The 26,589-nt window shown below is 35.2% G+C and overlaps 7 protein-coding genes across 9 annotated transcripts; 4 read left to right on the forward strand and 3 right to left on the reverse strand.

Annotated features, from left to right (window-relative positions):
• The first annotated feature begins 160 nt into the window (after window positions 1–160).
• LOC101206013 (cytochrome b561 and DOMON domain-containing protein At3g61750) lies at window positions 161–2,934 on the forward strand. Of its 2 annotated transcripts, none has more exons than XM_031882901.1 (5): window positions 161–799; window positions 1,221–1,617; window positions 1,704–1,999; window positions 2,200–2,508; window positions 2,595–2,934. In XM_031882901.1, the coding sequence occupies exons 1-4, from the start codon at window positions 533–535 to the stop codon at window positions 2,473–2,475; spliced, it is 1,236 nt and encodes a 411-aa protein (XP_031738761.1). In that variant the 5' UTR covers window positions 161–532; the 3' UTR covers window positions 2,476–2,508; window positions 2,595–2,934. The 2 variants fall into 2 exon arrangements, with proteins under 2 accessions (XP_031738761.1, XP_011650687.1); XM_011652385.2 differs by having other exon boundaries at window positions 164–799; window positions 2,614–2,934.
• An 85-nt stretch (window positions 2,935–3,019) lies between these two features.
• LOC101209332 lies at window positions 3,020–5,604 on the reverse strand. The gene is made up of 6 exons (XM_004133763.3): window positions 5,394–5,604; window positions 5,002–5,161; window positions 4,400–4,452; window positions 3,959–4,184; window positions 3,813–3,859; window positions 3,020–3,488 (listed from the first exon to the last, which is right to left on the reverse strand). The coding sequence occupies exons 1-6, from the start codon at window positions 5,437–5,439 to the stop codon at window positions 3,286–3,288; spliced, it is 735 nt and encodes a 244-aa protein (XP_004133811.1). The 5' UTR covers window positions 5,440–5,604; the 3' UTR covers window positions 3,020–3,285.
• Window positions 5,605–6,259: 655 nt separating this feature from the next.
• LOC101210070 (thioredoxin-like 2, chloroplastic) lies at window positions 6,260–9,810 on the forward strand. Its single transcript, XM_004133766.3, has 4 exons — window positions 6,260–6,840; window positions 7,882–8,061; window positions 8,852–9,016; window positions 9,402–9,810. The coding sequence occupies exons 1-4, from the start codon at window positions 6,631–6,633 to the stop codon at window positions 9,519–9,521; spliced, it is 675 nt and encodes a 224-aa protein (XP_004133814.1). The 5' UTR covers window positions 6,260–6,630; the 3' UTR covers window positions 9,522–9,810.
• Window positions 9,811–10,561: 751 nt separating this feature from the next.
• LOC101206259 (putative RING-H2 finger protein ATL21A) lies at window positions 10,562–14,196 on the forward strand. The gene is made up of 3 exons (XM_031883053.1): window positions 10,562–11,486; window positions 12,004–13,143; window positions 13,961–14,196. Exons 1-2 carry the CDS (start codon window positions 10,707–10,709, stop codon window positions 12,469–12,471), a joined length of 1,248 nt encoding a protein of 415 aa, XP_031738913.1. The 5' UTR covers window positions 10,562–10,706; the 3' UTR covers window positions 12,472–13,143; window positions 13,961–14,196.
• LOC116401656 (non-specific lipid-transfer protein Cw18-like) lies at window positions 12,785–13,147 on the forward strand. Its single transcript, XM_031883057.1, has one exon. It carries the CDS (start codon window positions 12,785–12,787, stop codon window positions 13,145–13,147), a length of 363 nt encoding a protein of 120 aa, XP_031738917.1.
• Window positions 14,197–14,358: 162 nt separating the features above from the next.
• On the reverse strand, window positions 14,359–18,486 carry LOC101206492 (cyclic nucleotide-gated ion channel 1). Of its 2 annotated transcripts, none has more exons than XM_011652387.2 (9): window positions 18,405–18,486; window positions 18,168–18,266; window positions 17,423–17,939; window positions 16,582–16,794; window positions 16,203–16,495; window positions 15,896–16,007; window positions 15,490–15,726; window positions 14,995–15,395; window positions 14,359–14,898 (listed from the first exon to the last, which is right to left on the reverse strand). In XM_011652387.2, the coding sequence occupies exons 2-9, from the start codon at window positions 18,206–18,208 to the stop codon at window positions 14,592–14,594; spliced, it is 2,121 nt and encodes a 706-aa protein (XP_011650689.1). In that variant the 5' UTR covers window positions 18,209–18,266; window positions 18,405–18,486; the 3' UTR covers window positions 14,359–14,591. The 2 variants fall into 2 exon arrangements, with proteins under 2 accessions (XP_011650689.1, XP_031737608.1); XM_031881748.1 differs by having other exon boundaries at window positions 18,168–18,258; window positions 18,405–18,453.
• A 2,462-nt stretch (window positions 18,487–20,948) lies between these two features.
• On the reverse strand, window positions 20,949–24,530 carry LOC101206736 (cyclic nucleotide-gated ion channel 1). Its single transcript, XM_004134258.3, has 8 exons — window positions 24,324–24,530; window positions 23,554–24,070; window positions 23,030–23,242; window positions 22,660–22,946; window positions 22,355–22,466; window positions 21,959–22,195; window positions 21,498–21,892; window positions 20,949–21,396 (listed from the first exon to the last, which is right to left on the reverse strand). The coding sequence occupies exons 1-8, from the start codon at window positions 24,338–24,340 to the stop codon at window positions 21,087–21,089; spliced, it is 2,088 nt and encodes a 695-aa protein (XP_004134306.2). The 5' UTR covers window positions 24,341–24,530; the 3' UTR covers window positions 20,949–21,086.
• Between the last annotated feature and the right edge of the window lie 2,059 nt (window positions 24,531–26,589).

Here is a 26,589-nt window from a genome sequence, read left to right on the forward strand (position 1 = left end):
TTTGTTTCTTGTTGAAATTTATGATGGGGCCAACTACTGAACATGCAGATTTTTATGCATTATTTCAACAGTTAACTTGAACCATGGTTAAATTTATTTTTATTTATACCTTTGTTTTACTGATATTAATGTGTTTGGGAACATCAAACATTTTACAGAAAATTCAAACCTTGACATTTTGGTTGACTACAAACTTCAGTAAAGAAAGAGGTTTTCTTTTCTTTTTTTTAATACAAGTGAGAGATAAGGTTGGAGAAGAGAAATATAAATGAAAAGAAGGAAAATGGCAGGTGGGATTCTCGCGGGAAAATGATGATTTTTGCCATCAGTTACCAACCGCTGGCTACCTCAAGTCACTATCGCCACCACAAACCAACTAACATTTTTCAATCAATTCATCCTTAGAACCCAAGTTACTGCAACCCTTCAACTGCCATTCTAATGCCCTTCTTTCATTTCCTTCTTCATTTTCTCCATCACCATTTTCCTCCCTTCATTAATTAATTTCCCATCTCAATCCCACCTTCTCCTAATGGCAAAATGGGCTTCTCTGATATCCCTTCCCAAATATGTTGTTGGGTTCTGTCTTTTACTCCATGTTTTGAACCTGCAGACGCCGGCCATGGCTGCCGACGATGATGAGGATGATTATGTCGAAGTAGAAAGCAGTGGCTATGGCGGCTATAGCGGCGGTGTATCAGAGCAATGCGATACTGATTTGAGAAGCTTTCTTCCACCACCGTATGGTAATTTAACCAATGTCATCTGCAAGCCCATCTGGAATACATTTGTATTACGGGTATGTTTGATCTGATCTGGAATATTTGGTTTAAATACTTCTTTCAGTGGTTTCGGATTTCGTTCATTTCGGCCTTCTATATTTTAGTATTGTACTTTATGGTTTTATTTATTTCAGTACCTATACATTTGACTTTATTTCATTTAAGTCCCTACACTTTGGGAATGTCGTGTTTGGTTCTTATACTTTAAGAAAATGATCATTTTGATAATTTCATTTCATTTTTAGGATTAAAATAGTCACCTTTTTAAATTACATGAACCAAAATGAGAGTTTGAAAGTATTAAAAGAAAACAAACGCTTAAAAAGTACCATAACCAAAATGAACCATGTTAAAAAGTACAAAGGCAAAGTGGTATTTAAACCTGATTTTTCTTTTAATGTTCGGGTACTTGAAGGATTTTTGTGTTGGATTATGCAGTATACACAAAATGAAGAGAATGTAATGAACGTCATTGTATCAGCTTTATACACAACAGGGTGGGTGGGGATTGGGTTTTCAAGAGATGGGATGATGGTGGGATCAAGTGCAATGGTGGGATGGGTTAATAAGAAAGGGCATGCAAGAATCCATCAATATTACTTGCAAGGAAGAAAGCAATCAGAAGTAATTCAAGACAAAGGAGAATTGCCACTCACTAATGTTCCTTCCTCAGTTGTATTGCATGGTGCCACCATTTACTTGGCCTTTCAACTCAAATTCAGTGCCACGGTTTCTCAGCAACCAATTCTCTTGGCTTTTGGGAATGCTTATCCCAGACATAATCACTTGTCTACTCACAGTGATAAAACTGCTGTTGTTTTTGACTTCTCTGCAGGTTTCTTTTGCTGCCGACATCAATTTTCTTTGTCAACTATTTGCTTTAATACCCTTAAGATTTTCTTGTATTGCTCTTTGACACAGGCTCCAAGTCTTCAGCAGCAGCAGCAGGCGGTGAGATTGGTCAAACGAAGAAGAACCATGGTGTATTGGGAATAATTGGATGGGGTCTCATCCTTCCAGTTGGGGCAATTATTCCTAGATACTTCAGACATAAGGATCCTCTTTGGTACTATCTGCATTCAGCGATTCAGTTTGTGGGGTTTGCCATTGGACTTACTACTGTTGTACTTGGAAGACAACTTTACAACAAAATTAATGCCGATGTACCAACTCATAGAGGCATCGGTATCTTTGTTCTTGTACTCAGCATTCTTCAGGTGTGTTTCAATCTCCGTTTTTCATTTCACTAAATTGGGTCTGCGCATCAAGAACTATAAACATCTTTATAAGATCACTTGTTAACAAACATCAGACCATCATCAGTAACAAATCTTCATAAGAATTTACATTAAAAAATAAAAGATTTCAAAACACTGATGCAACTTTTCTGAGAAACGTAACGGGAATTGAAATTCAGGTGCTGGCATTCTTTTTGAGACCCAACAAGGAAGCTAAAATCAGAAAGTATTGGAATTGGTATCACCATTGGTTTGGAAGGATTGCTCTGTTTTTCGGAGCATTGAATATCGTGTTGGGAATTCAAATTGGAGGTGCAGGAAATGAATGGAAAGTTGGATATGGGTTTCTTCTTAGCATAATTCTTATTGCAGTGATAGTTTTGGAAGCATTGGCATGGATGAAAAGATCAGATAAAGCTGCCATGAATTCATTTCAGATGAATCCAGTACCATAATCAAAGAGCACTGTTTGGATATCACATTTTCAGGTTTGTTCCTTCTCTTACATCGATCTTCTGTTTTAAACATGAGTATATTTCACTATTTACTGTTCTAAACTAACCTCATGGTGAAGCTAAAATCTGCATTTTCAGAATTAGGAAACAGAAGATTGGTATAATTGGATTTTCATTGAGGGGTTCTTCTATATTAAGCAGAAGCCTTTCAACACGAAGCTCTTTTGATGATGAAGATCATATGTTTAGAAAATAGAAAAATTGATGGTGTTTGTTTTCCCAACTGCAAGTTCTTGGAGTGCTGAATCATTTGCAGGATTAAGAAGCATTTGTGTTGTTAACTCTGTTATAAAGTATATTCAGACAATGCATTTTTGTGAAGTATGGAAACAGATATTTCTCTGTGATTGTCTATCAATCATCAATGATGCTTAATATTTGTGGAGACAATTTTTTTTACCATTTTCGTCTCACTTCTTTTACTATTTATGAGAGTAATTTAAGAATTCAATCCACTGTGCACTCTTTTGTAACAAATTGCAAATTTCAGCTTAATGGATACACAATTACAGTAGTGAAATATACTTGATTGTCAAATTACAAATTCCCAAAATGGAAAAGTACAAAGTTCCTGTATTACAATAACGCAGAAAGAAAAAGTGGATGAATTTCAAAGAAGCATATGGAAATGAGAAAATACAGATGAAAAGGATTACACAATACAGATGAAAAGGCTTAGAAACTATACTTGATTGTCAAATTCTTCTTGTGGAAATGAGGCAATATACCGACTTCTGCAGAACTTTGGCTTTAATCATCCTTCTTTTTCGACGGAGAGCATATTATTTCCAAACATTTTCCGAGTTTCATAAGAAATCCTTCTTTGGCTAGTGAATCAGTTTCCTTCTTAGGATGGATGGTATGAACAAGTGCCTCCATTTCATCTTTTGCTCTCTCAAGAATATTTGGCCCCATCACTCCATTGATTGGAATTTTCTCATTTGAACTAATTTCTGTACCATTTGCCGTAAACCGAACCTCGTTAGAAGAGAAAATGGCTGAAACTTATTTTTTCTTTCGAATAAAACATATAAGTGATAAGTAATCCAGGGCAAAACATTAGGCTGTTGGCAATTCAAATCATACAATGACCAAGACAACAACAATTAGAACATTCATATATGAGTGCATCAGTGGCCATTTAATACGAAACGAATCAAAACCAAAATTCAGGAGGTTGAAAAGTAAATTAGAGTATTGAGAATTGAGACCATAGGTTACAGCAGAGCATAAATAAACAGCATCTTTGGAGAATGCAAATTTGAAAGCTGTGTTACCTGAGAGAAGCATTGCTTCTTTCTGCATTGATGCCACAATTTCATCCCTTCAAAAGAATTGCAGGAAAAGAAACAAGTTAGAGACAAAAGTAAATCAATCTCATTAGTACTCAACCTAAACTAATTAAAAACAAGTAAACAGAGACCTTTTATCGGAGACAGATTCTTTATTAGAATTAATGGTTTGCATAAAAGCCTCGTATTCTTCCACTGCACGCTCTAATAAATTTGGAGCTTTGACTTCATTTAAAGGGGTATCCTCTCCTATGTCATCACGCTGGCCATGAGTTTCCTTCGTTTTATTAATGTGCAACATCTTCTCAATCTCATCCTTTGCTCTTCCAAGTACCTTTGCTGCTATCACTGTACCATCTGATCCATACACACAAGAAGAATATAAACACATTATTTGTATTGATATATCAAGTTATGCCTCCCCCCAGGAACAACTTTTATGCATCGATCTCCCATCTTTTACCACTTGATAAAATTTGAACAACATAGGCTTATTCATAAAGAGGGGAGGAGAAAAGTTTTACTACAGAGCGAGTTACAGACTCTAACATGAAGGGATACAAGGAAAACACCTGATTGAGATTCTGTTTTATCCTCTTTGGACTCTGCTGCCACAGTGTCATCCCTGCAATCAGAAAACAACACAAGGTTTTCTTCATGTACATGGGGATAATTTCATTGAAATGGATCCTGAATTTGAGTAAGTAGACTATCTCAAAATCAAACTAAACTGTTGGCCTAAAACCGATTGGTAAACCTTATAAAATCCAACATCAGAACACCCAAAATCTAGAGAGAAAGGCAAATACACAAACTCAGCCACTTAAACTCCAAAATCCAAGCACAAAATAAAGTAAAAAAAGAAAGCCGAAACCTTGGACTGAACATTGAAATTTAGTCTTAAAACAAACTCACAATACACCCACGAAACAAAACCCCATAAAAAAAATGTCATAAACGCCTTAAACACAAATCTGTAAAGAATAAAAACATTTTACTTCTGAAGTAATATATAACTTACAAGTTGAAGGTCAAACTTAACAAAGTTATAACTTACAAGTTCAATTGCACTTTTGAGTAAAACATGAATCAGAAATCGATATATCTAACAACTGGATGTTTGAAGTTCCACAATAAGTACATAAAAACTCTTTCATAAATTTGTGTTTCTTACTTTGCTTGGATCGTTTGGACAAGCGCCTCAATCTCCTCTTTCACTCTCTCAAACACGTTTGGCGCCTTGACTTCATCCAACGGGGTGTTCTCATCAATGTCAATTCGCCTTCCATGAGTCTCCTTGGTATCAAGGGGCGATCCATCAATCTGCAACATTTCTGTGTAAAAAAAAAAAACTGGATGCTTTTAGTTCTCAAGTTGTAATCACAATCCTACCCATTCCATATTATTTGTATACAAAAACAGATGGAAATTGATCACATCAAACAGGAAAAAGAAGAATCCTAAGAAAACATAATCACAATGCAGAATCATGGTGTGAATCAAAACACAAAGCATAAACAAACGAAAATACAAAAAAAATCAGAGTTGCTTAATTTGAGAGGGTACCGGGAGAAAGAGAGAATAGCGATCGGTCGGATTTGGAATCGGCCATAATCAGTGTGAAAATGGGATGGAATCCAAAGAAGAGAGGAGATGAAGTATAAAGAAGGAAGGGTTGAAACAGAGGAGCGCCGGCGGGGGATGACAGATTGGACAGAGCGTGTGATGGGGCCCTGCCCAAATTGTTTATTCTCTCTCGCGCCTAAAAGAAACCAATTTTATATCTCAACTTTTAGGATTAATTTGCATAGTTGACCCCGTTTTGGCTTATTTGGAAAACTACCATAGTTTTTAAACAAAATTACCTAAAAGGGATTGTTTTTTTTTTTTTTAAAAAAATAATTAGGTGTTTTCTCTTTATTTTCAATGTTTATTTATTTATTATTATTTATATCTTTTTAACATTTTTTTAATAGAAAAAATATTATGTGTTCATTTTAATGTTATTTTTTCTTTTTTTCAATCCATATAGTTTTTTCAAATTTTGAATTTTGGTAATATTTGATTTATTAAATTCAATTGTTTTTTTTTTACTAACTTTTGTTTTACTATTTTTAACTTTATAATTGGAAATTTTGTATCAATTTAAAATGGAAACTAATATTTATATTAAATTAGCTTTTAAAGTTTTATGAATAGAAAGTATGAATTGAAGTGAAAGAGGAAGAAAGAAGAAAAATGAAAAGTAGAAGCATAGAGAAAAACAAATAAACCCTGAATTTAGGTTGTTTGGATACATTTGCTAAAGATTAGGGTTTAAATTGATATTGGAAAATGAGATATTTGTGTAGAAATAGTAATTTAGGCGTCCATTAAAGTGGAGATAGTTTTCCCAATTTGCTGATCGTACATCGCACCGTTGTTGGTGTTAGGTCAACTTGACAAGGAAGAACAAAAATCATTGCACCGTAATTGGGTAAAATGGCGTACTATCCATTGTTGGAGTGGCCATCTCGAATCCTGTAAATCTTTAAAATCCTCTCCTTTCTTCACGCGCACACTCTCCGGAGGTACTACAATACTGATTATTTTTACTCTTTCTAGTTGCAGAACAAAACATAGCCACAATTACAAACAACCCTTATTCTTCTTCTTCTTCTTCTTCTTCTTCTTCAACCTCTTTCCCGTTTTCTCTCTCGACTTCCCTTTACCCCATGCTGTTTAGCTAGTTCATCGTCCTATTGGGATTTTGGGGGGAGAACCTTTGTCTTATCAACTTGAATTTTGCCACTTTTGTCTCTAAATGGCCGATGTTTTTAGGTTCTCGTCGCATTCTTTCTATTTCTCCTCCACTTCTTTGCCACCCTCCTTTGCCTCCTCCTACAGTTCCCTTCACCCATCTCTTCCATCCATTCAAAATCCAGAAAAGAGGTCGAGTCCTATGCCATGTTATTCCACTAGCCATGTAATGCCTCTTTCTTTCAGACCCAGAAAGAGGTTGGTATCTTTCAAGGTACATAACTTGTCTTGTGGTTGGACTTCTATTTTATGATTTTTAGTTCTTGAGATTTTTGTTGGATGTCGAGTAAATGTGATCGATGGCAATTAACAGTAGTTTTTATATATGAATTTAGTTATATTAGTATACCTACCCCGACAATTTGCGCTCGTGTTTTCTGGATGGTGCTAGAACGTATTTGTTTGTTGGGGTTGTTTGAATTTGATTTTCAATTTGAAGCTTCGTTTGCCGAAATGCTATTCAGGCAGATTCCATGGAACCCTAGTGAGGTCCATGGACAAAGATGGAATCTTTTTATGCGTTATCCGGGAAATGAAGTTTTACGGCTGACAGTATTTGGCATTTGCAATGGCAATGGAGCCATCTATGCGTATGGACTAATTGAACCGTTTATGTTTTCCTGGTTGTACTTTTATCAGTTAAAAGAATTTGGCGACATTGCTTTATCAACAATTTTTTCCCATGTGCTTTCAATTCGCAGTTGACAGTTGTAGACCGTTCTACATAGTTGTTTTATGTTTCAGTGTTGCCTGATACTGGTTAACTCTAAAAGAAGCCATGTTTCTATGTTATGGTTGGTTAAACCAAAAGGAGGTATGTATTTTCTTCATCTCGGTTTGAAGTTCCTTTAGAACTGGTGATGGCTATTGGTAAGATGTTGAATGAGTTAACGAGGGGAGAAATTCCTTGTTATTTGGAGAATTGTTGATTCTCCCATTGAGTTAGAAGGCTTGGGGGCTGATAAGATTTGAAATCAAAACATGGCTCTGAGATTTGAAGTTTAGGGAACCATAGTTAAATTGGATTTTGCTTCCTTTTCTCTTGTTTTTTTGAAATGTCAACGGGACAACTTTTGTAGTTTCACATTGGCTTTCTGAGGGTAGGAGGATGTATTATGTGGCCTTCTTATTCTTTTATACACAATTATTTGTTTTAAAATATTGTTTAAATAAGTCAATTGCTTCTTATCAAAAAAAAAAAAATAAGTCAATTGTTTTCTCAGCGACTCCTGTTAATTGTTCTCTGATGCAACAGGTACAGGCTGCTGTGGCTGAAAAAGACCAGCCAAAATGGTGGGAAAAAAATGCACCAAACATGATTGATATACATTCGACACAGGAATTTTTAACTGCATTAAGTGAAGCTGGTGATAGATTAGTTATTGTAGAATTTTACGGAACCTGGTGTGCTTCTTGCAGGGCATTATTTCCCCGGGTAACTTTTTTGATCAATGCTTTATATTCATTGGATTGTAAAGTTGACCTATTTGCATTTTTCATTTCGATAATCAAGACATGCTTCAGCATTTTCTGAGTCTCAATGTAGTACCAGCTTATTTAAATAGGGATAAATAAGTTTGTGTCTTCCGAGACACTGCTGCATTTGTTGGTTATCAAGGTGAAAAGCTTTGAGATAACATTTTGCAGTTCTTAGGGTTTTGAACCTATCTATTTTAGTGAGGTTGAAACTTAAAACCACAGACGATTGCTCAATCCTTCAAAATTTTGTTAATCAACAACTCTTGTCCCTACGGGGATATGCGATAGAATTAAACTATTAAATATTTTATATCCCAAGTAGCTGGTCCCAAATAGACTCAATTGATGATCCTTTGATCCCCTTGTTTGAACCTCATGCATGATCCTATGAATTTCAAATATATCCAAGATAGAGACACAGTATTTTGGAAAATTAAGTACTCTGACTAAGGAGGCATGCTTTCTTTTTATTCTTTCCTTTATTGGTTTGCTGCTGCAGCAGCAGTTCTGTCATTATCTGTCACTGAGGTTATAATGAGAAAGCTCCAGAACACTTATTATTTACACGTTTGTTTCTTGTGAATGCTGCTCTCATCAAAGGATTGATATTCATTGGATAGGAGATTTCCCGTCTCTTATAAAGAAAATGTATCTTGCAGCAAAATCTAAGCTTGACCCATTCGTAACTTTTACTTTTCTGTTTTCTGTTCTGATGTTTTTTATATATGTTGAAATGGAACTGTCAGCTCTGCAGAACAGCTGATGAACACCCTGAGATTTTATTCCTAAAAGTCAATTTTGACGAAAATAAGCCAATGTGCAAAAGCTTGAATGTCAAGGTCCTTCCTTATTTCCACTTTTATCGTGGAGCTGACGGGCAGTTGGAGTCCTTCTCATGCTCACTTGCAAAGGTTAGCATCTTCGTTCCCCTTCCCACCTCCAATGTGCCAATTCATTCTCTTTTATGGTTAGCTTATAATGAGTTGAAAGTATTTTGAGACATAAATAACTTTTTGATTCAATTCATGCTACTTCATCGATTAGCTTATAATGAGAAAAATTAATTTAGAAATCTGAAGAACTTTTCGAGTTGAGGGCACATGCAATAAGAAAGATTGATGAGGATCTCTAATATGGACAGAAAATCTTCCTTATCCTCATATTTGAATAACTGTATCAAGTTGTTGATCTTAGAACATGCAGTGATAAATTTTCTAAAGCATTCTCACAATAATGATCAATATAAGTAAACATTTTCTAAATTTCAACTCTACCTAACCTTTCTTCATCCCACAGTTTCAAAAAATTAAAGATGCAATTGAGATGCACAACACAGCTCGTTGCAGCATTGGGCCGCCAAAGGGAGTAGGCGATCTTATACTGGAGCCTTCCTTGGCTCCTAAAGACAAACAATAAACAGAAGCTTCATCATAGACTTGCCCAAAGCCGCATCAGCATCATTGTGCATTCCCCTGATATTAGTATAACCTTCTTGTTTTTCTTTTTTAAAAAAGATTCTGCAGTCAGCTATCCAATCTGTAAATTGTCATTCTTGTTCTGTAAAAGAATTCAGAAGTTGAGAATACCAATCATAAATATTTTGTTACCTTTATTTGCTTTCTTGTGCTAGCTTTGACTTTTGTACCTTGAAACTAGTTACATTGGATCAAGTTCTAAATACATGCCATTGATTCATTTGGTTTCATTTGTCTAATCTGTACTGTACTTTTATGTTAACGTTCAGCCAACTCAGTAAAACGTACCAAGTTTGAATTTCCACTCAACAGCTATTTTTCATTCTCAAAGTAAAAATGGAGAGGTATTATTTAGAAACTAAACTATGAAAGTACGAATAGCATGTTATGAACATTTGTTCTAATGAAAAGGAAATAGCAGTCAATAGCTACTTTTTACTTTGAATCATAATTTTAGCCACTAAATGATGATTTTAAATGTTTTTATTATTCCAAATTTGGTTTTAATAATTTCGATTGTTTTCAAATGGTCAGACTAATTAGTAAATATTTGATACAGCGTAATAGCAGATTGCACAAAGAAAAAGTCATTTGGATAAATTAGAGTGAGGGAGGAAATTCAATTGGAGAAAACAAATGGAAAATATGCCATCAGCCAAAGTTCTTTTAAGATTTCATAATTTAAATTCCTTGCAATTCTAGACAAAGAAATAAAGAAAAATGAAATTGAAGAACACTATTGACAAATGAGGTTGCTTGGTACAAATTGAAGTTACTATATGTTTTTCTTGAATTAAATAAGCGCAAAATATAGAAAAAGAAACTTTGGAAGTTAATGTCAAATTGAAATTCTTAATTAATTGATCATCTTTTTAATAATGCTATGGTCACCTTCAACTGTGTAGCTTTCCCTCTATCAGTATTAAAATTATTAGCTTCTGTTACTTGTGGCGTTCACAAATAAAGAAGGTCAATCTACAACATACAATCACCAAAACTTCTGACTTTTGAATAATTTGATTAAGTCATATAGTAATATATAACATTATAACTTATTCAAACCCAATGATGAATAAAAGGTTCAAGTTTTAAAGCTTACAAAAAGAAAAATTGTTTAGCCAAGCTGATGGATTTCTCACACATCTTTCTCTTCTTCTTCCTCTTCTTCTTCCCCACTTTAATCACAGCTCAAAGTTGCTCTGTTTCCAAGTGTATCAACGATGACTTCGCCATCAGATTCCCCTTTCGAATTCCAGACCAGCAACCTGCAAGATGTGGCTATCCTGGTTTCAACTTAGCCTGCAACAAAGCGGGTGTGACGACTGTAAATCTATCAGCTTCTGAGTATTTTTTGGTCAGGGGTATCGATTATGCCACTCAACAAATACAGCTCTATGATTCAGATGATTGCCTACCTGGAAGACTTCTTCAAGGCTTCAACAAAATCAATTTCTCAAACTCCCCATTTATGCCACTTTTTAGTCAGAATATTACCTTTCTAAGCTGCCCACCTCGGTTCACAATGTCGCATTTTCCCATCATTGATTGTCTTAGCAATTCAACAACCTCGATTCTGGCTACTTCCTCAACGAGTTTTGTCAAGTCAATGTCAACCTCTTGCACGATCATGAAAACTTTACCTGTCCCAGTTTCAAACCCAGATGAGACCAATCAATTTTCAACCGACCTCAATGGTGATCTCGTGCTAACTTGGGACAGCCCTGCTTGCGGTATCTGCGAAACAGAAGGCAGGCTTTGTGGGTACAAAAGCAATAGCGGTCAGGGAATTTCCTGTTTCGACAAATACACATCAGGTAAAGGCTCTGCCCTTAACTATTTCCTAAGTTTATGTTTAAACTATACCATACCTAAAAGCTCAAAAATTCATCTTTTACAATCGGTGGAATGATTTCTTAAACATCTCTTGTATCCTAATTGGTTGAGAAAAATCTCAAAGCAAATACGTAATAAAATATTGAAAAAAGAAAAGGAAAAAAAAAAACCCCATTATTTTCTTAAAATCATAATAACAAATCAATGTCCAAATAACACTGGCGGTATTACCTATTACCCTAAACTGCAGGCTGCTGTATGAATCTTCGACTGGCTGTTGGTTGACCAAGACATAAATAATGTTTATATTTCTGGGAAATTGGGATTAAAGTAATACCTGAAGAATAATTTTTCTTTTTTTTAAAAAAAGTTGACTTTTTAGATGGTGAAGGAATGACAAAGACACTTGACATTTCTTCACTGTTGCACGTCTCTTAATAATCTTCAAACGGGATCAAATATGCTTTGACATTGCTTGGGAACCCCACCCCGCGCCCTCGCACCCACACTCACAGGAAAAATGCCATTCATGATATATTTTGCAAGAATATCAAAGTTCATGATACCCAATTAAATGATAGTAACCTTAAATTTCAGAGGAAAACAATGGTCTCAGAGTGCTGCGGATTATCTGTGTGGTGATTCTTCTTCCGACTTTGATCTGTGTCTTTGGACTTGGCTGTTTTATCTGCTTGGCAAAGTGGAGCTATAGCCTTACAGACGGCAGAGGAAACCAAGTTCAGCATAGGCAGCAAGTCAATCCAGCAGGGTCTGATTTAGAGGCACCGACCCGTTTGAGTGGTCTGAACGAATCCACCATTGAATCATATCAAAAGGTAATCCTTGGAGAAAGCCGGCGGCTCCCTGGCCCCAATGGAACCACCTGCTCCATATGCCTTGGAGAATACTTAACCAAAGACACAGTCAGATGCATTCCTGAGTGCAAGCATTGCTTCCATGTTGATTGTATTGATCAATGGCTTCGAGTCAACAGCAGCTGCCCTCTTTGTCGAAACTCTCCCAATCCCTCCCCTTCTCATTTAACTCCAATCTCATGATCTTCCCAATTCTTCTCATGCACGTACAAACAATACAACAATGCAAATACAATGTACATTGTGCAGAGATTCAAGTAATTTGACAACTAACAACCTCAGGTTCTCACTTCATTTACTTCACTCAACCATTACAAATAGAGAAAACCCCACCACTTTGTGTGGCAAAATAACCATAAAGAAATCACCAAAGATGCATGGCAGCAGATTTTCAGGAAATGGGACAACAAAGTGTATATAAAAGGCACTCAAGTCGTAAACCCCAGCTCAAAACATAAACACCCACCAAGTGTTTGTAAACTTTTCCAAGTAAAAAATGTCGGGAATCTTCAATATTCGGTCCCTAGCCTTCGTGGCCGTGTTTACATGCTCGCTGATGGTGGTTCTGTCTCAGAATGAGGATCTGGAAAGTTGTGTACCGGTGGCACAGGCGCTAGCACCATGTTTGGGGTTCATCAAAGGCAACGGCAAACCATCGGCGTCGTGCTGCAGTGGCGTTAAACAGTTGGCGCGAGATACTAAAACGAAGAAAGATAAAGTTGCACTGTGCGAATGCGTCAAGAAGAGTTTGTCAGTGATCGGAACTTATGATCCGAGTCGCATCCCTTTGATTCCAAAACAATGTGGAGTTTCCGTCCAAATTCCTCCCATAAAAAATTCCACTGACTGCTCAAAGTAATTTTTGTTTCCTTCACAAAATTAGTCACTGATATACTTTTTCTTTTCGGTTTGCATTAATTTGGTCGTTAAATTATTCAAAGTCATCCAACTTTTAATTTCTAAGGTTTTCAAAAAAAAATTGTTTTCAAAATCAATTAATCTATTAATTTCATGTATTAGAACTACAAAATTTCAATAGTGGACTGTTTTGTAAATTTTAAAAGTTTAAAGATCAAGCAGTACTAAATTTAGTCATTCAACATTTATATTTGTGCCAATCAATTTGTGTACTTAAAAAAAATTATATAACAAAGAATATACGGTAAAAAAACGAATTTTGGTTCGTTTCCTACTATCATGAATTTCGATCTAATAAGCTATAAAAAATCATATGTAAAATGTTCAATAACTTATTAGATTCAAAATAAAATATTTAAGGCTTATAAGATACTAAATCGAGCACACGATTGTATTTTAACATAACTTGTTTTAATATGTTTTGTTTCATGTTTTTTCTCTTAAGAAAAAAAAGATAAACTTAGCTCATTAACATTTTTGGTTTGAAAATTTCTAAACAAGAATTGAAAAAAAGGTGGAAAAAACAAATTATGGATATCCTATCTTAGTTACTGAAAGTTGTAATATAGTTTGGTTTGTTCTCCAAGGATCATGCTTGATGAACTAATGGGTTATATTTATATTTACAAAATATGAGTCTAAAAAGGGAGGGGGAATTAAAAGAAATCCATATGACATGTTCTATTTTTGGATTGAATTTTCTTTAAGAAAATATTGGGGTGTTTGTTTTGTAAGACATTTGCTAGCATTGCAGGGTTACAGGCTATCAATTTGGAAGTGCTTTGATATATGAGGCTGGGGGTATCCATCATCATTGAGTCCAATCAACATAAACTAAGCATATCCCATATGATGTTTCTGGGTTTCTTAATGTTTCAAAATAAGATTGACAATGTCATGTAGTAGTCTTAATAATCCTAACATTACATGCTAATAATACTCTTATATGATCTGTTATAAATAAAAATTCTACGTACATTATTATATTCACCATTTCACTGTTTGATTATTTTTAATATGCTTTTCATTCTCTATGGGTTTGAATGCCTTATTAGTCCATGTCTCTCTGGGGATTATTAGAAGTTTGAAAAAAGCAATCTTTAAAATGTATATAATATCAGACGGTCATCAATCAAATGAATCATATAAGAGTATCAAACAGAAAACTGGAAAACTTTACTTGAAATGGAATTTGTTGATGATGCTTCATTAAGTTCCGATTTAGTGAATGAACTTAGTAGAGTAAGGAAAAGAAAATGAAACATGAAACCAAGCGAGAGGAAAAGCATTTTGTTGATTATCATACATGATTCACATATCACACAGAGAAGCCATGCACCTAAAACTCAGTTTATAGAAGATTAAAGAGCTTGAAACAGTTTATTTTAATGATCCAAGATGGTGAAGTTTGGGTTGTTTTGCTCATCTTCTGGCTTCGGGGGTGGCGGTAGAGTCATCACTCGTGTGAATTGGGGAGTGTGCTGGGGATTTCTCTGCACCACCTGCAGTAGATGGGATATGAATATGGATGCATATAGGGTGGCGTTAAAGCTCGTCCAGGGGCCAACTATTTCAGCCAATGCATCTTGAAATCTACCTTCTCCACCCCCCCTCCGCTTTCTTTCGCGGTAATCGTGCCAAGCTTCTTGTATTTTGTAGGCTGCCCAAACTTTCCATTGATGAGAGTAGAACCTAGAGAACGAGGATTTTTAGAAGCAGTTGAATGAAAAGACTTTATGGGATCAATGGTAGAACAATTTATGTGTAAGTTGAGTAAAAAGAACATGCCTCACTGAGAATTGGAAGTACTTGCTATTGAGTTGCTGGGAGTGGAACTGACTGGTTACAAATTTCAGCTCATTAGCCTTTAGAGCAAAGGCTTCAACCTCAGTTAGAGTTTCAACTGTTCTTTTTGAAATGGGAAGAGAAGAAGGGTTAGTGGTGGGATCCATTGCCCAATGAACTAGCTCTTCACCACAGAAATCGCCAGCATTAAGAGTGTCCGAGTACAGGTCGTTTTTCCAATCACAACCAATAATGGTAGCCATCTTTCCTTTCATGATAAATAGCATCATATCAATTGGGTCACCCTCTTGCATAATGAAGCTCTTCTCTGTGAATAACACTGGCCTAAGATATTCGCACATTGCGTCCAACAGTTGTTTATCCATGCTGCTAAAAAGTGGCACCTAAAGTATTTCGACTTCTGAGGTAACGATTGTTGAAAATTTCATAGAAAGAATGTGCCAAAGTAGAAGGAAAAAGGGAAAAAAAGAAACTCACTTTCTTAAGATGGGCCAAGCAAAGGTGGCGTTTGATGTCTCTTCTGAGGTCTTTAGGAAAGTTACTGATGAGTTCCTCTTCCTTAACTCCTCTATTTAGCTGCCATTTGTACTGATCATATCGTCGAATACGATACCTCAACTCGTCTGGGAGCATACGGTGTGCCATCCAATGCTCAGCATCTCTTCGGTTAATTCTCATCTGCTCTATTTTAACAGTTGCTGACTGCAGATATTTCTGTCAAGTGGAACAAATTCATAGTTGAAAGTTGGACCAGTTAAATAGAGAATGAAAGATACAGTATGGTAGAGCAATGAAACCAAATAAACATTTGGAGTGTAAATAACTTTCCTCTTGAACTTGAATCAGTTTCATGCAAAGAAATGAATTGAGCATCATGCCTTACCTGAATATTGCTAATGAGAAACGCGAATAAAACCAAACCAAGGATGGCAATGAAGACAGCAAAAAAAACCTCTCCCATGAAATGGCTTACTTCAAGATTTTGTCCACTAGAGCTGTAGAAACACAAGCAAGTTCTTTAGAGGGGTATGGTTTACTCCAAAGGACTAACTTAAAATGTGTAAAAGATTTGCTTCATGGATGATGGAGAAAGACATTTGAAAAACTTGGAACTCATCACAATATATTCACTTATATCATATCACATTCCTTAGTAAAATCATGAAGAAACATGGATAACTTTTACTGACCCAACATTTCGTAGAGCCCACCAAAAGGAATAGCAGAATTTACGGCGAAAACTCATAGTATCGGTTAAGTTAAACTTAAGGGCTTCAGCATATATCCCAAACTCAAAGCCGTCTTTTCCGTCCTCAGACTCTTTAGGAAAGCAAGTCTTGTTTATAGATGGGTACGCATTCCTTTTATGAGTTCCACAGTACAAAAACTCTCCAGTACAGTTAATGTCATCTTCCTTGCATGCTTGGATCCAGCATTTGGCTTGTCGTTCTATTGATAACAAATACCAAACGGCACCAACTACCTAATTCATTTCATTCACTGCTCATAAGAGAATTCTTTTTAAACCAAAATGTAAAAACTTCTTATATAAGTCAAATGAACACATACATGACTAGCTAGCATATAAATGAGGAGATTGAAGGCAGCTCCACTCCAAGCTGTTTCTGTCAGTATGCCAGAAGTTCTGGTTACTTCTCTGTATAGTGGATATATTCGGAGAAGTCTTGGAATATATTGCAAAAGAATTGCCATTTTCATGGCATCCTTCGTTTTCAAGGGAATAGGGCCTTTCGCTGCAGGTATGATTACTAATACCAAAAGCTGAATGACATAAAGAGACCAAGTTATCTTAAATAGTAAGTTCACTTCAGTGAGGCAATGAATACTGCTTAGTCAAAACAAAGGATTCACAAGAATCTGTCCAATGACTAAAAGATAATCCAATCTTAAAAGTCCAACGACTAAAAAACAATCCATTCTTAAAACAGGATACGAACAAAACAAGCACACAATCTTTAGTACAATGTTAACAGAGAGAAGATTGTGGACTTGGCTTTAAAGAATTCATCATCCAGAATATGTAACATTCCAAATAAGAAGAACTATCAAATGTTTTGCTCTTGATGCAAAGACTAGATGCTGCAAGTATCTTAGAAATGGTTAAAGAATTTTTTTTTTTACCATAACCTATAAACTTAAAATTTTGAATTGTGGGGCGATTTAACATGGTATCAAAGCATAACACCTTGTATTCAAAGTTTGAACTTTTATAACATCATTACCTTTCCATTTAATATTGATAACTAATTGTTGTAACTTTTGCATATTTTCAAGCCCACATGTAATAATGGGAGTGTTAAAATGTTGCTAAAGAATCAAATTTACCACAACTCTATCACTTGAACTTGAGTTGAGAGCTAGTGTAACCGAAACCGTACAATTTTTTTACCTGAGGTAATGGGATAATGGATAAGAAATCGATCAAGAAGTTTGAGAAAAGATATTTCTTTGCTATTTTTGCTGGATCTTTGATTAATTCACCAGTTCCAAAAACCGGTAAAGATGGGGGGAGATAACCGGTTCGAAATTCAAAGATCATGTGGAGTAGATAAAATAAGTCGATGAATGAACGAAGAACACAAGCAATGATCATAAGTTGTCGGTCCATGGTTAGGCATTGATCTTTTCCATCGAGCACTGGGACGTAAAAGAAGAGAGGATCCACAGCTACTGCTATGACAGAGGAGAGCACAAATATCTTGTTCCATTGCTGAAGAAATTGCTTATGTGGATCAAGAATTTTCTTCCAAAATTTTGGTTTCTTTGCTGACTGATCACCTGAATGCTTGAAGCCTAAGATTGTAATTATTCTTCTAAACCAATCAGAAATACTTGAAAATCTTGTCTCTATGCTTTCCAATATTGACCCTGGAGACAGTCTGCTTTTGTATGGGTAACCTCCAAATCTGTCATGAAAACCAGCAGTTTGATGTCCAAGCCGATATATTATCATTTAAGTGTAGAATTAAGTACATTCCAGTTTTGATAGGATCAGGTTCAAGCAAGTTATTTACAGAAATAATCATCCAGTGGAACTTGGGACAAATATAACAAACTATGTGGAAATAGAAAGAGCATAAGTTGTTTTTCAGAAAATTTGACAGCATGAGAGAGAGAGTTAAGAATGTTCAAACCTCACAGATTTTGGCATCTGAGAACCCATACACTTGGACATAACTATCCAAAAGGTGGGGCTAAAATGTACCTCTGGTAGCACTATCTGTACTGCATAGCTTCACAAGCAAAATGTTTGTTACAAGATTCACAACACAAGCTACAGTTCCATGAAGCTCTACTAGAAGTTGACCTTCCTTTTCATGCAAAATATATGGTCACTTACATGAAAGGCAAGAAGAAGTAAAAATGAATACCTTTCTTTGGATAGGTTGTTGAATGAGAACTAGCAGGGCTGAAAGGAATGACTCCAAATTCCTTCAATCATCTGGTAAAGAAAAAGCCAAAGTAAGCTACAAGAAAATGTTTGTCTTGATTAAAACTTTATAACAAAGTGCTTTTTCTATTCTACTTTTCCTTGTCTTGCAACAGGGATTGTGGACCTTTCAACCAATGTGTTACATGCATGTCAATTTTTAAGCAAAAAGAAACTGTCTGTGAAATAACCTTAGTAGTTAGTATGGTTTCTCTGCTGCTGTCTGTGAAATAACAATGTCTCACAAAAAACAAAAACTGTAAATATTGCTAAAGTAAAGCCCCGAATAACCCAATTTTGGCTATCTACAAAAGAATCTTTGATCAATAATCTCATTACACATTGCTCCTTGAATTCCCCCTCCCCCCCCCCCCCCCCCCCCCCCTTTCTGTGAAGTGGAAAGTTCTTACTTTAAAGCATGCTTTTTTTTCTCAATACTTTATTTTAAAGGAGTGGAATTATAATCAAAGGTGATAACAATGGGGACAGAGGTTACAACCTGATTTGGTAAAGTCATATAGAAATTGTTACAATTCTTTTGATTTTGGGATGAAAAGCAAGCTAAGGGGTCTTCTTTAATAATTTTTGCCAGAAAAGAAGAGCTTCACAAATAGTCCAGTTGTTATTTGAGTATAATTCTTTCTTCAAAAGAACCAAAGATTTTGTCTTGATTGGGGGCTGTTATGTGTTTGTTATGAATGTGTCTAGAAATTCTTAGCTCAATCCAATAATCAATTTGGATTGGGTAACAACTTGGTAGTTTATAAACAGATTTGATCCTACATCAATTTGTCCATCTACCTATATAAGAAATCTTAGTACATTTTGAATACAGTTTACAAAACAAAAAATTAATTGGAACAAACTTTGAAAGTACACTTGTGACTATAAAATTGAAAAGCTTAGAAATTAAATCACTGAAACTAATGTTTTTAACAGACAATCGATCCATATATGATTTCTAAAAAGTTTGATATTTAAAGGTTAGTCTAATTTAGACTTTAAAGAAAAAAGATAAAGATGTGCCACTTATATTATAACCCACCAAAAAGAAAGGTGGATAGAGAATGATAAAGGTTCTCTCTTTTTCATATACACAAAAATAATAAAGAAAATATGATAGTGATAATGGGTTGTTACAGGCTTTATTTGATAAGGTGAATGTTAACTCAAAATGACAGCTTAGGCATTAGAGAAAATAAAAATAAAAAGCTTTAACTTTGGTGCTGGGAAAACCCATTTAAAAAGATGTATACTTTAGAGTGTTTAAATAAACTCCATCCTATCAGAACATTTTTTAGTGCACAAGAAAGGAAATGGAAATGGCCCACTCTTCTCAATTATTTGTTCCTGTCTTTACTTACACCTTCTCCCAGAAACCATAGCATTCATGAGCAGTGGCCTTATGGCTCTATTATCTTCTTTTCTCCTATGAATTTACATTTGTATTCAACAAGATTTTATTTGCTATGTGGTGAATTATTCAACAGTAAGGGGCCTTGTGGGTATTTAGTTTAAGAAAGGTTTGTTAAAACAGTGCACTGATTCTCTCTATTATGATCACAAGTGGATGTTAATCTTGACCTTCACAAGTCAACTAATTTCCAAATAAACTCTTCGATAGCCTCTGAAACAGTATTACAGGATTGCTTCAGTCTTAGTGATGTTTTATTGAATTGATGTATTTGGTTTAGTTGGAACATTTTACCAAGCAAAACCCATGAGATGTTTATGCCTTAGTGGGATTGATGGAGGAGATTGAAGGTTAGTGATGGAGTTCTAAGGTTAAAATTCTATGCTGGAACGAGAAACAAGAATTTGGATTGAATTTTCAATTTAACAAAATAAATTATATATCTACAATCATATTCGATCTCACCTCTTCCCCAAACAAATTCGATTCTCCTTTTCCTCTAAATAAGAAAGTTCATACTTCAAAGCAGTTGCCATCACATCTTTCATCTAAAACACTGATGTTTGTGTGATAAGAATTTTGCTGTTTGTGCTTGTTGTCATGTAAGGTTGAGGCCTTTCATTTTGGGTGTTTTTTTTAATACGAGCTTAGGGATAACCCTCACCATTGACTTGACCCCAATCAACATAAACTAAGCAAATCCCATATGATGTATCTTCCTAAGTTTCTTCATGTTTCAAAACAAGATTGACAACGTCATTTATAGTCCTAATAATCCCAACGTTACATGTTCTTATATCTATCGTCATATAACTTCTAGCTACATTATATTCACCAATCCTCTTTTCTTAATATACTTTTCATTTTCTATGATATTGAATCCCTTGGTCCATACTCAAAATATAAAGGTCAAACCAATCAAATGCATCGTATAAAAGAATCAAACAGAAAATTGAAAAACTTTACATGAAATGGAATTTGATGATGATGATGCTTCATGAAGTTCCTATTTAATGGCATGCCAACATTAAAGCAAGGAAATTAGCAAGAGGAAAGTAGGTAGGAGTAGGCTAGAGAAAATGAAAGTGAAACCAATAGCAAGAGCAAGAGCATTACGTTGATTATCATACATTATTTACTTATCACACGGAGAAACCAAGCACTAAAAACTCAGAACATAGAATGTTAAAAAGCTTGAAACAACACAGTTTAAAGATCCAAGCTGGGGAAGTTTGGCTTGTTATGATGATCATTTGGCTTCGGAGGCGCCGATAGATTTGTCACTCGTGTGATTTGGGGAGTTTGCTGGGGTTGATCTCGCTGCACAGCTTGCAGTAGATAGGATATGAATATGGATGCATACAGAGTGGCCCTAAAGCTCGCGGAGGAGCCAAATATTTTAGCTAATGCATCTTGAAACCTGCCATCTCCACCTCCCCTCCGCTTTCTTTCACGGTAATCCTCCCAAGCTTCTTGTATTTTGTAGGCTGCCCAAACTCTCCATTGATGAGAATAGAACCTAGAGAACATCGATTGTAGATCAATAAGTTGAATGAGAAAGAACTTTTATGAGATCAATGGTAGAACGATTTATGTGTAAGTTCAGTTAGAAGAGCATGCCTCACTGAGAGTTGGAACTGCTTGCTATTGAGACGCTGGTAGCGGAACTGACTAGTTACAGATTCCAGCTCATTAGACTTTAGAGCAAAGGCTTCAACCTCAGTAAGAGTTTTAATTGTTCTATTTGAAATGGGAAGACAAGTGGAGCTGGGATCCATTGCCCACTGAACTAGCTCTTCACCACAAAAGTCACCAGCTTTAAGAGTACCCAAGTACAGGTTATCTTTCCAACCACAATTAGTAAGGGTAGCCAGCTCTCCTTTCATGATAAATAGCATCATATCAATTGTGTCACCCTCTTGCAGAATGAAGCTCTTCTTTGTAAATAACACAGGCTTGAGATATTCACACATCGAGTCTAACAGTTGTTTGTCCATGCTGCTAAAAAGTGGCACCTAAAGCATTCCAAGTTAACAAAATTTCACAGGTAGAATGTGCAAAGTTGAAGAAAAAGAACTCACTTTCTTAAGATGGGCCAAGCAAAGGTGTTGTTTGATGTCTCTCATAAGGTCTTTAGGAAGGTTACTGATGAGTTCCTCTTCCTTAACTCCCCTATTTAGCTGCCATTTGTACTGATCATATCGCCGAATACGTCGCCTCAACTCCTCTGGGAGCATACGATGTGCCATCCAATGCTCGGCATCTCTTCGGTTAATTCTCATCTGCTCTATTTTAACAGTTGCCGACTGCAGGTATTTCTGTCAAGGGAAACAACTCATAGTTGAAAGTCGGAGCAATTAATAGAGAATGAAGTATGCAATATGGTAGAGCAATGCAACCATAATATTTGGAGCATATGTTTATTGTCTTGAGCTTGAAGCAACTGTAAAGAGAGTGAATTGAGCATCATATGTTACCTGAATGTTACTAATGAGTAACGCAAATAAAACCAAACCAAGGATGGCGATGAAGACAGAAAAAAAAACCTCCTCCATGTACTTGCTTACTTTAAGGTTTTGTCCACTAGAGCTGTAGAAAGACAAGAAAGTTCTTCACCAAGTATGGTGTACTCTAAAGAATTAACTTAAAATGTGTGTAAAAGGATATGCTTCAGGGATGATACAAATAAACAATGGGAAAACTTGGAACTTATAACAATTAGATTCATATATATCATATCACAGTCCTTAGTCGTGAAGGAACATAGTAAACTTATACCAACCTGACATTTTGCAAAGCCCACCAGAAGGAATAGAATAATTTCCGGCAAAAATTCTCTGTCGTCGTTAATTGAAACTTAATGGCTTGATCAAACATCCCAAACTCGAAGTGTTTTCCATCTTCCAACTTTCTAGGAGAGCAATACTCATTTAAAGTTGAGTTTGGTTGTCCTTTTGGATCTTCACAGTACAGAAAATTGTGGATGCAGATCTTATCGTTCTTGCATTCGTTGAACCAACATCTGATCTGTCGTTTGATTGATAACGAATACCAAGCGGCACCAACTACCTAATTCGTTACATTCATTGCTCATAAGAGAATTCCTCTTAAACCAAAATATAACTTTTGATTTAAGTTAAATGAACACATACATGACCAGCTTGTATATAGATGAGAAGATTGAAAGCAGCTCCACTCCAAGCTGTTTCCGTCAGTATGCCAGAAGTTCTGGTTACTTCTCTATAGAGTGGATAGATTCGAAAAATTCTTGGAATATATTGCAAAATATTTGCAGTGTTCAGGAAGTTCCTTGACTTCGCGAGAGTATAGCTTTTCGCTGCAGGTAAGATTGCTAATACCAAAAGCTGAACGACATAAAAAGGACCAAGTTATCTTAAGCAGTAAGTTCAATTCCATGAGGCAATCAATACTGCTCAAACAGAAAGGATTCACAAGAATATATCCAGCGACTTGAAAATAATTCATTCTTCATCCGGATATCAAAAAATACAAGCACACAATCTTTTGTACAATGTCAAGAAAGAGAGGATTTTTCTTTCCATATATTTAACTTTTTGCAAATAAGTCCAAAATCTCCCTCACCACAAAGTGTAAATCAATTTTCATTTTAATTGAACTGAGAGCTAATATAACCGAAAGTGTATAGAATTGATACCTGAGGCAGTGGGAGAATGGATAAGATATCGATCAAGAAGTTTGAGGAGAGATATTTCTTTGCTATTTTTGCTGGATCTTTGATTAACTCACCACTTCCAAAAACCGGTAAAGAAGGAGGAAGAAAACTGGTTCGAAATTCAAAGATTATGTGAAGTATATAAAATAAGTCGAAGAATGTGCGAAGAACACAAGCAATGATGATCAGTTGTCGGTCCAAGGTTAGGCAATAAAGTTCTTTATCGATCCTTGAGACGTAAAAGAAGAGAGGATCCACGGCTACTGCTATGACAGAGGAGAGCACAAATATCTTGTTCCATTGCTGAAGAAATGGCTTATTTGGATCAAGAATTTTCTTCCAAAATTTTCGTTTCTTTACTGACTGATCATCTGAATGCTTGAAGCCAGAGATTATACTTATTCCTCTAAACCAATCAGAAACACTTGAAAATCTTCTCTCTATGCTTTCCAATATTGAGCCTGGAGACAATCTGCTTCTATATTGGTAACCTCCATATCTGTCATGAAAATTAGAAGTTGAATTACCAAAACCATGCATTTATTACCATATATCCATTTTAGAACTAAGAACACGTCAGTTCCATAGAATCATGTTCAAGCAAGTTGTTTGGAGATAGTCAATTAATAGAAGCATTTCAGGGACAACAAGAACAGACTGTATGAAAACAGAAGCCATATAGTGCTGTAGAAAGAGAATGAGTTGGTTTTCAGAATATTTGAGAGAGAGAGAAAGAGTAAGAATATTCAAACCTTGCAGAATTTGGCATTGTGGGGCTAAACTGTGCCTCTGACGGTAGTATATGTACAGTGTACTGCTTAGCTTCAGAAGCAAAATGTTTGTCAGTGAAATACAAGATTCAAAACACAACCAACAGTTCTGTGAAGCTAATAGGAAAATTTAACATTTCTTCTCATATAAAATACGATCACTTGCATGAAAGGCAAGAAGAAGTGTCAAGTAAATTTATGAAAAGAAAAAAGGAACTTTTCGTCAATCAGATGGTAATGAAAAAGCCAATGTAATCTTTATTAAAACTTTATAACAAAGTGCTTTTTCTATTCTACGTTTCCTTATCTTGCTACAAGCATTGTGGACCTTTGAACTAATGTTTTACATGCATCTCAATTTGTTAGCAAAAAGAAACTGTGTTAGACTAATCTTACTCAGGTTTCTCTGTTGCTGTCAGTTGAATAAAACAATGTCTAACAAAGACAAAAATTGTAAATATTTTTAATGTCAAGCCCCAAATAACCCAGTTTTGGCTAACTACAAAACAGTGTTTGATCAATAATGTCATTTTCTATGAGAGAAACTTTGCAAAGTTTGGTCTGCTTATGCATGCATTTCTCCTTGAATTTCCTCTTTTTTCTGTGAAGTGGGAAGTTCTTACTTAAAAGCAGTTGCTATGGTTTTTCTTCTTTCTTTTTTTTTCCTCACTGCTTTATTTTAAAGGGGTGGTATTATAATGGAAGTGACAAAAATGAAGATAGAGGTTACAACACGTTTTGATAAAGTTACGATACTTTGATATGAAAGGGCTCTTCTTTAGTCATGCTAGAGGCTTTTTTAAGAGAATTTTGCCGGATAAAAAGAGCTTTTAAACTATCACTAATGAACCAATCTTTATTTGACTCTATAGTTCCTTGTTTAAAAGAACCAAAGATTTTATCTTTATTGAGGATTTGTTTGTGTTTGTTATGAATGTGTGGTGAAAATTCTTAACTCAATCCATATATTAAAGATAAAGATTTTTGTTGAAATTAAAGAGATAATTTTGAAACCACTACTAGATTAAGTTAGGTTGCTCTTGTAACTTTATGTTTTTTTTTATAATATATGTATATATATTAGAATGACATTGATCCAATAGCTAGTTCAGTTTACAAAATTTTCGAATCCATCCCTACTTACAACCGAAGCACACAACGATTACTTTGCTACACACATTGCATTTGTGGTCGTTCTTTGCATGGATATCTTTTGGTTTAACCATATTTTAAGTAGTGACTGTTACACGATAAGGTCGACTTTAGAGATACAAAATTTTAATTTATGTTTAATATATTAATTAATTTCTTTTGAAGGGAGAAAAATTTTCAAACATCTGTCATTTTTTATCTTACCTAAATAAAGATAAATTTATTTAGTTACTTATTATTATATATTTGACAGATTTTCAGTCAACTACCTTAATTCACCTTTTGGTCAAATATTATTTTAACGTTCTCTTTTATTTGTTGTGATTTTTCTTTTATTAAAAGGGAGAGTATGAACAGGATAACAATCAAAGACTTTCAAAGCAATTATCTAGCATTTCAAAACAAAGGTAGTTTCGGAAGGGGCTGTACTTTACTTTCGTGTTCAAATAGACTCCACAATATAGAACAGATCATGTTCAAATAAGGTCATCTAATCAGATGTAACTTCATCTTGTTGGCTAAAATAATTGTTGGGCATAATGATATATGATATATGATATATTGTATCAGAAAGTAAGGGAGTATCAGATAATTTGATGGGTGTTTTCATTAATCAAAGGCATTAAATGAGAGGAGGAACAATCAAACATCTAGAAGAGTTACTGTTAATTATAGGATGGTCAAAATTTTGAGCTTTAAATCCAGACTGGGGATTAAAAACTGAACAGCACAAATGGAGATTTCTGAAATGAGCAGCACTGGAGAACTGCAGCTTCCTTCCCCTACATGACTACACTAATTCCCTATCTACATTCCTACAAACTAAGATATGCGACTACGATATTTCAATACTTGAAAGTTTCTTAATATGCTTTTCATTTTCTATGATTTTGAATCCCTTGGTCCATTCTCAAAATATAAAGGTCAAACCAATCAAATGTATCATATAAAAGAATCAAACAGAAAATTGAAAGACTTTACATGGGATGGAATTTGATGATAATGATGCTTTCTTAAGTTCCTATTTAATGGCATGCCAACATTTAAAGCAAGGTAATTAGCAAGAAAAAAGTAGGTAGTAGTAGGCTAGAGAAAA

The sequence above is a fragment of the Cucumis sativus genome, chromosome 3 (assembly GCF_000004075.3).
Source record: "Cucumis sativus cultivar 9930 chromosome 3, Cucumber_9930_V3, whole genome shotgun sequence".
Taxonomy (NCBI): Eukaryota; Viridiplantae; Streptophyta; class Magnoliopsida; order Cucurbitales; family Cucurbitaceae; genus Cucumis; species Cucumis sativus.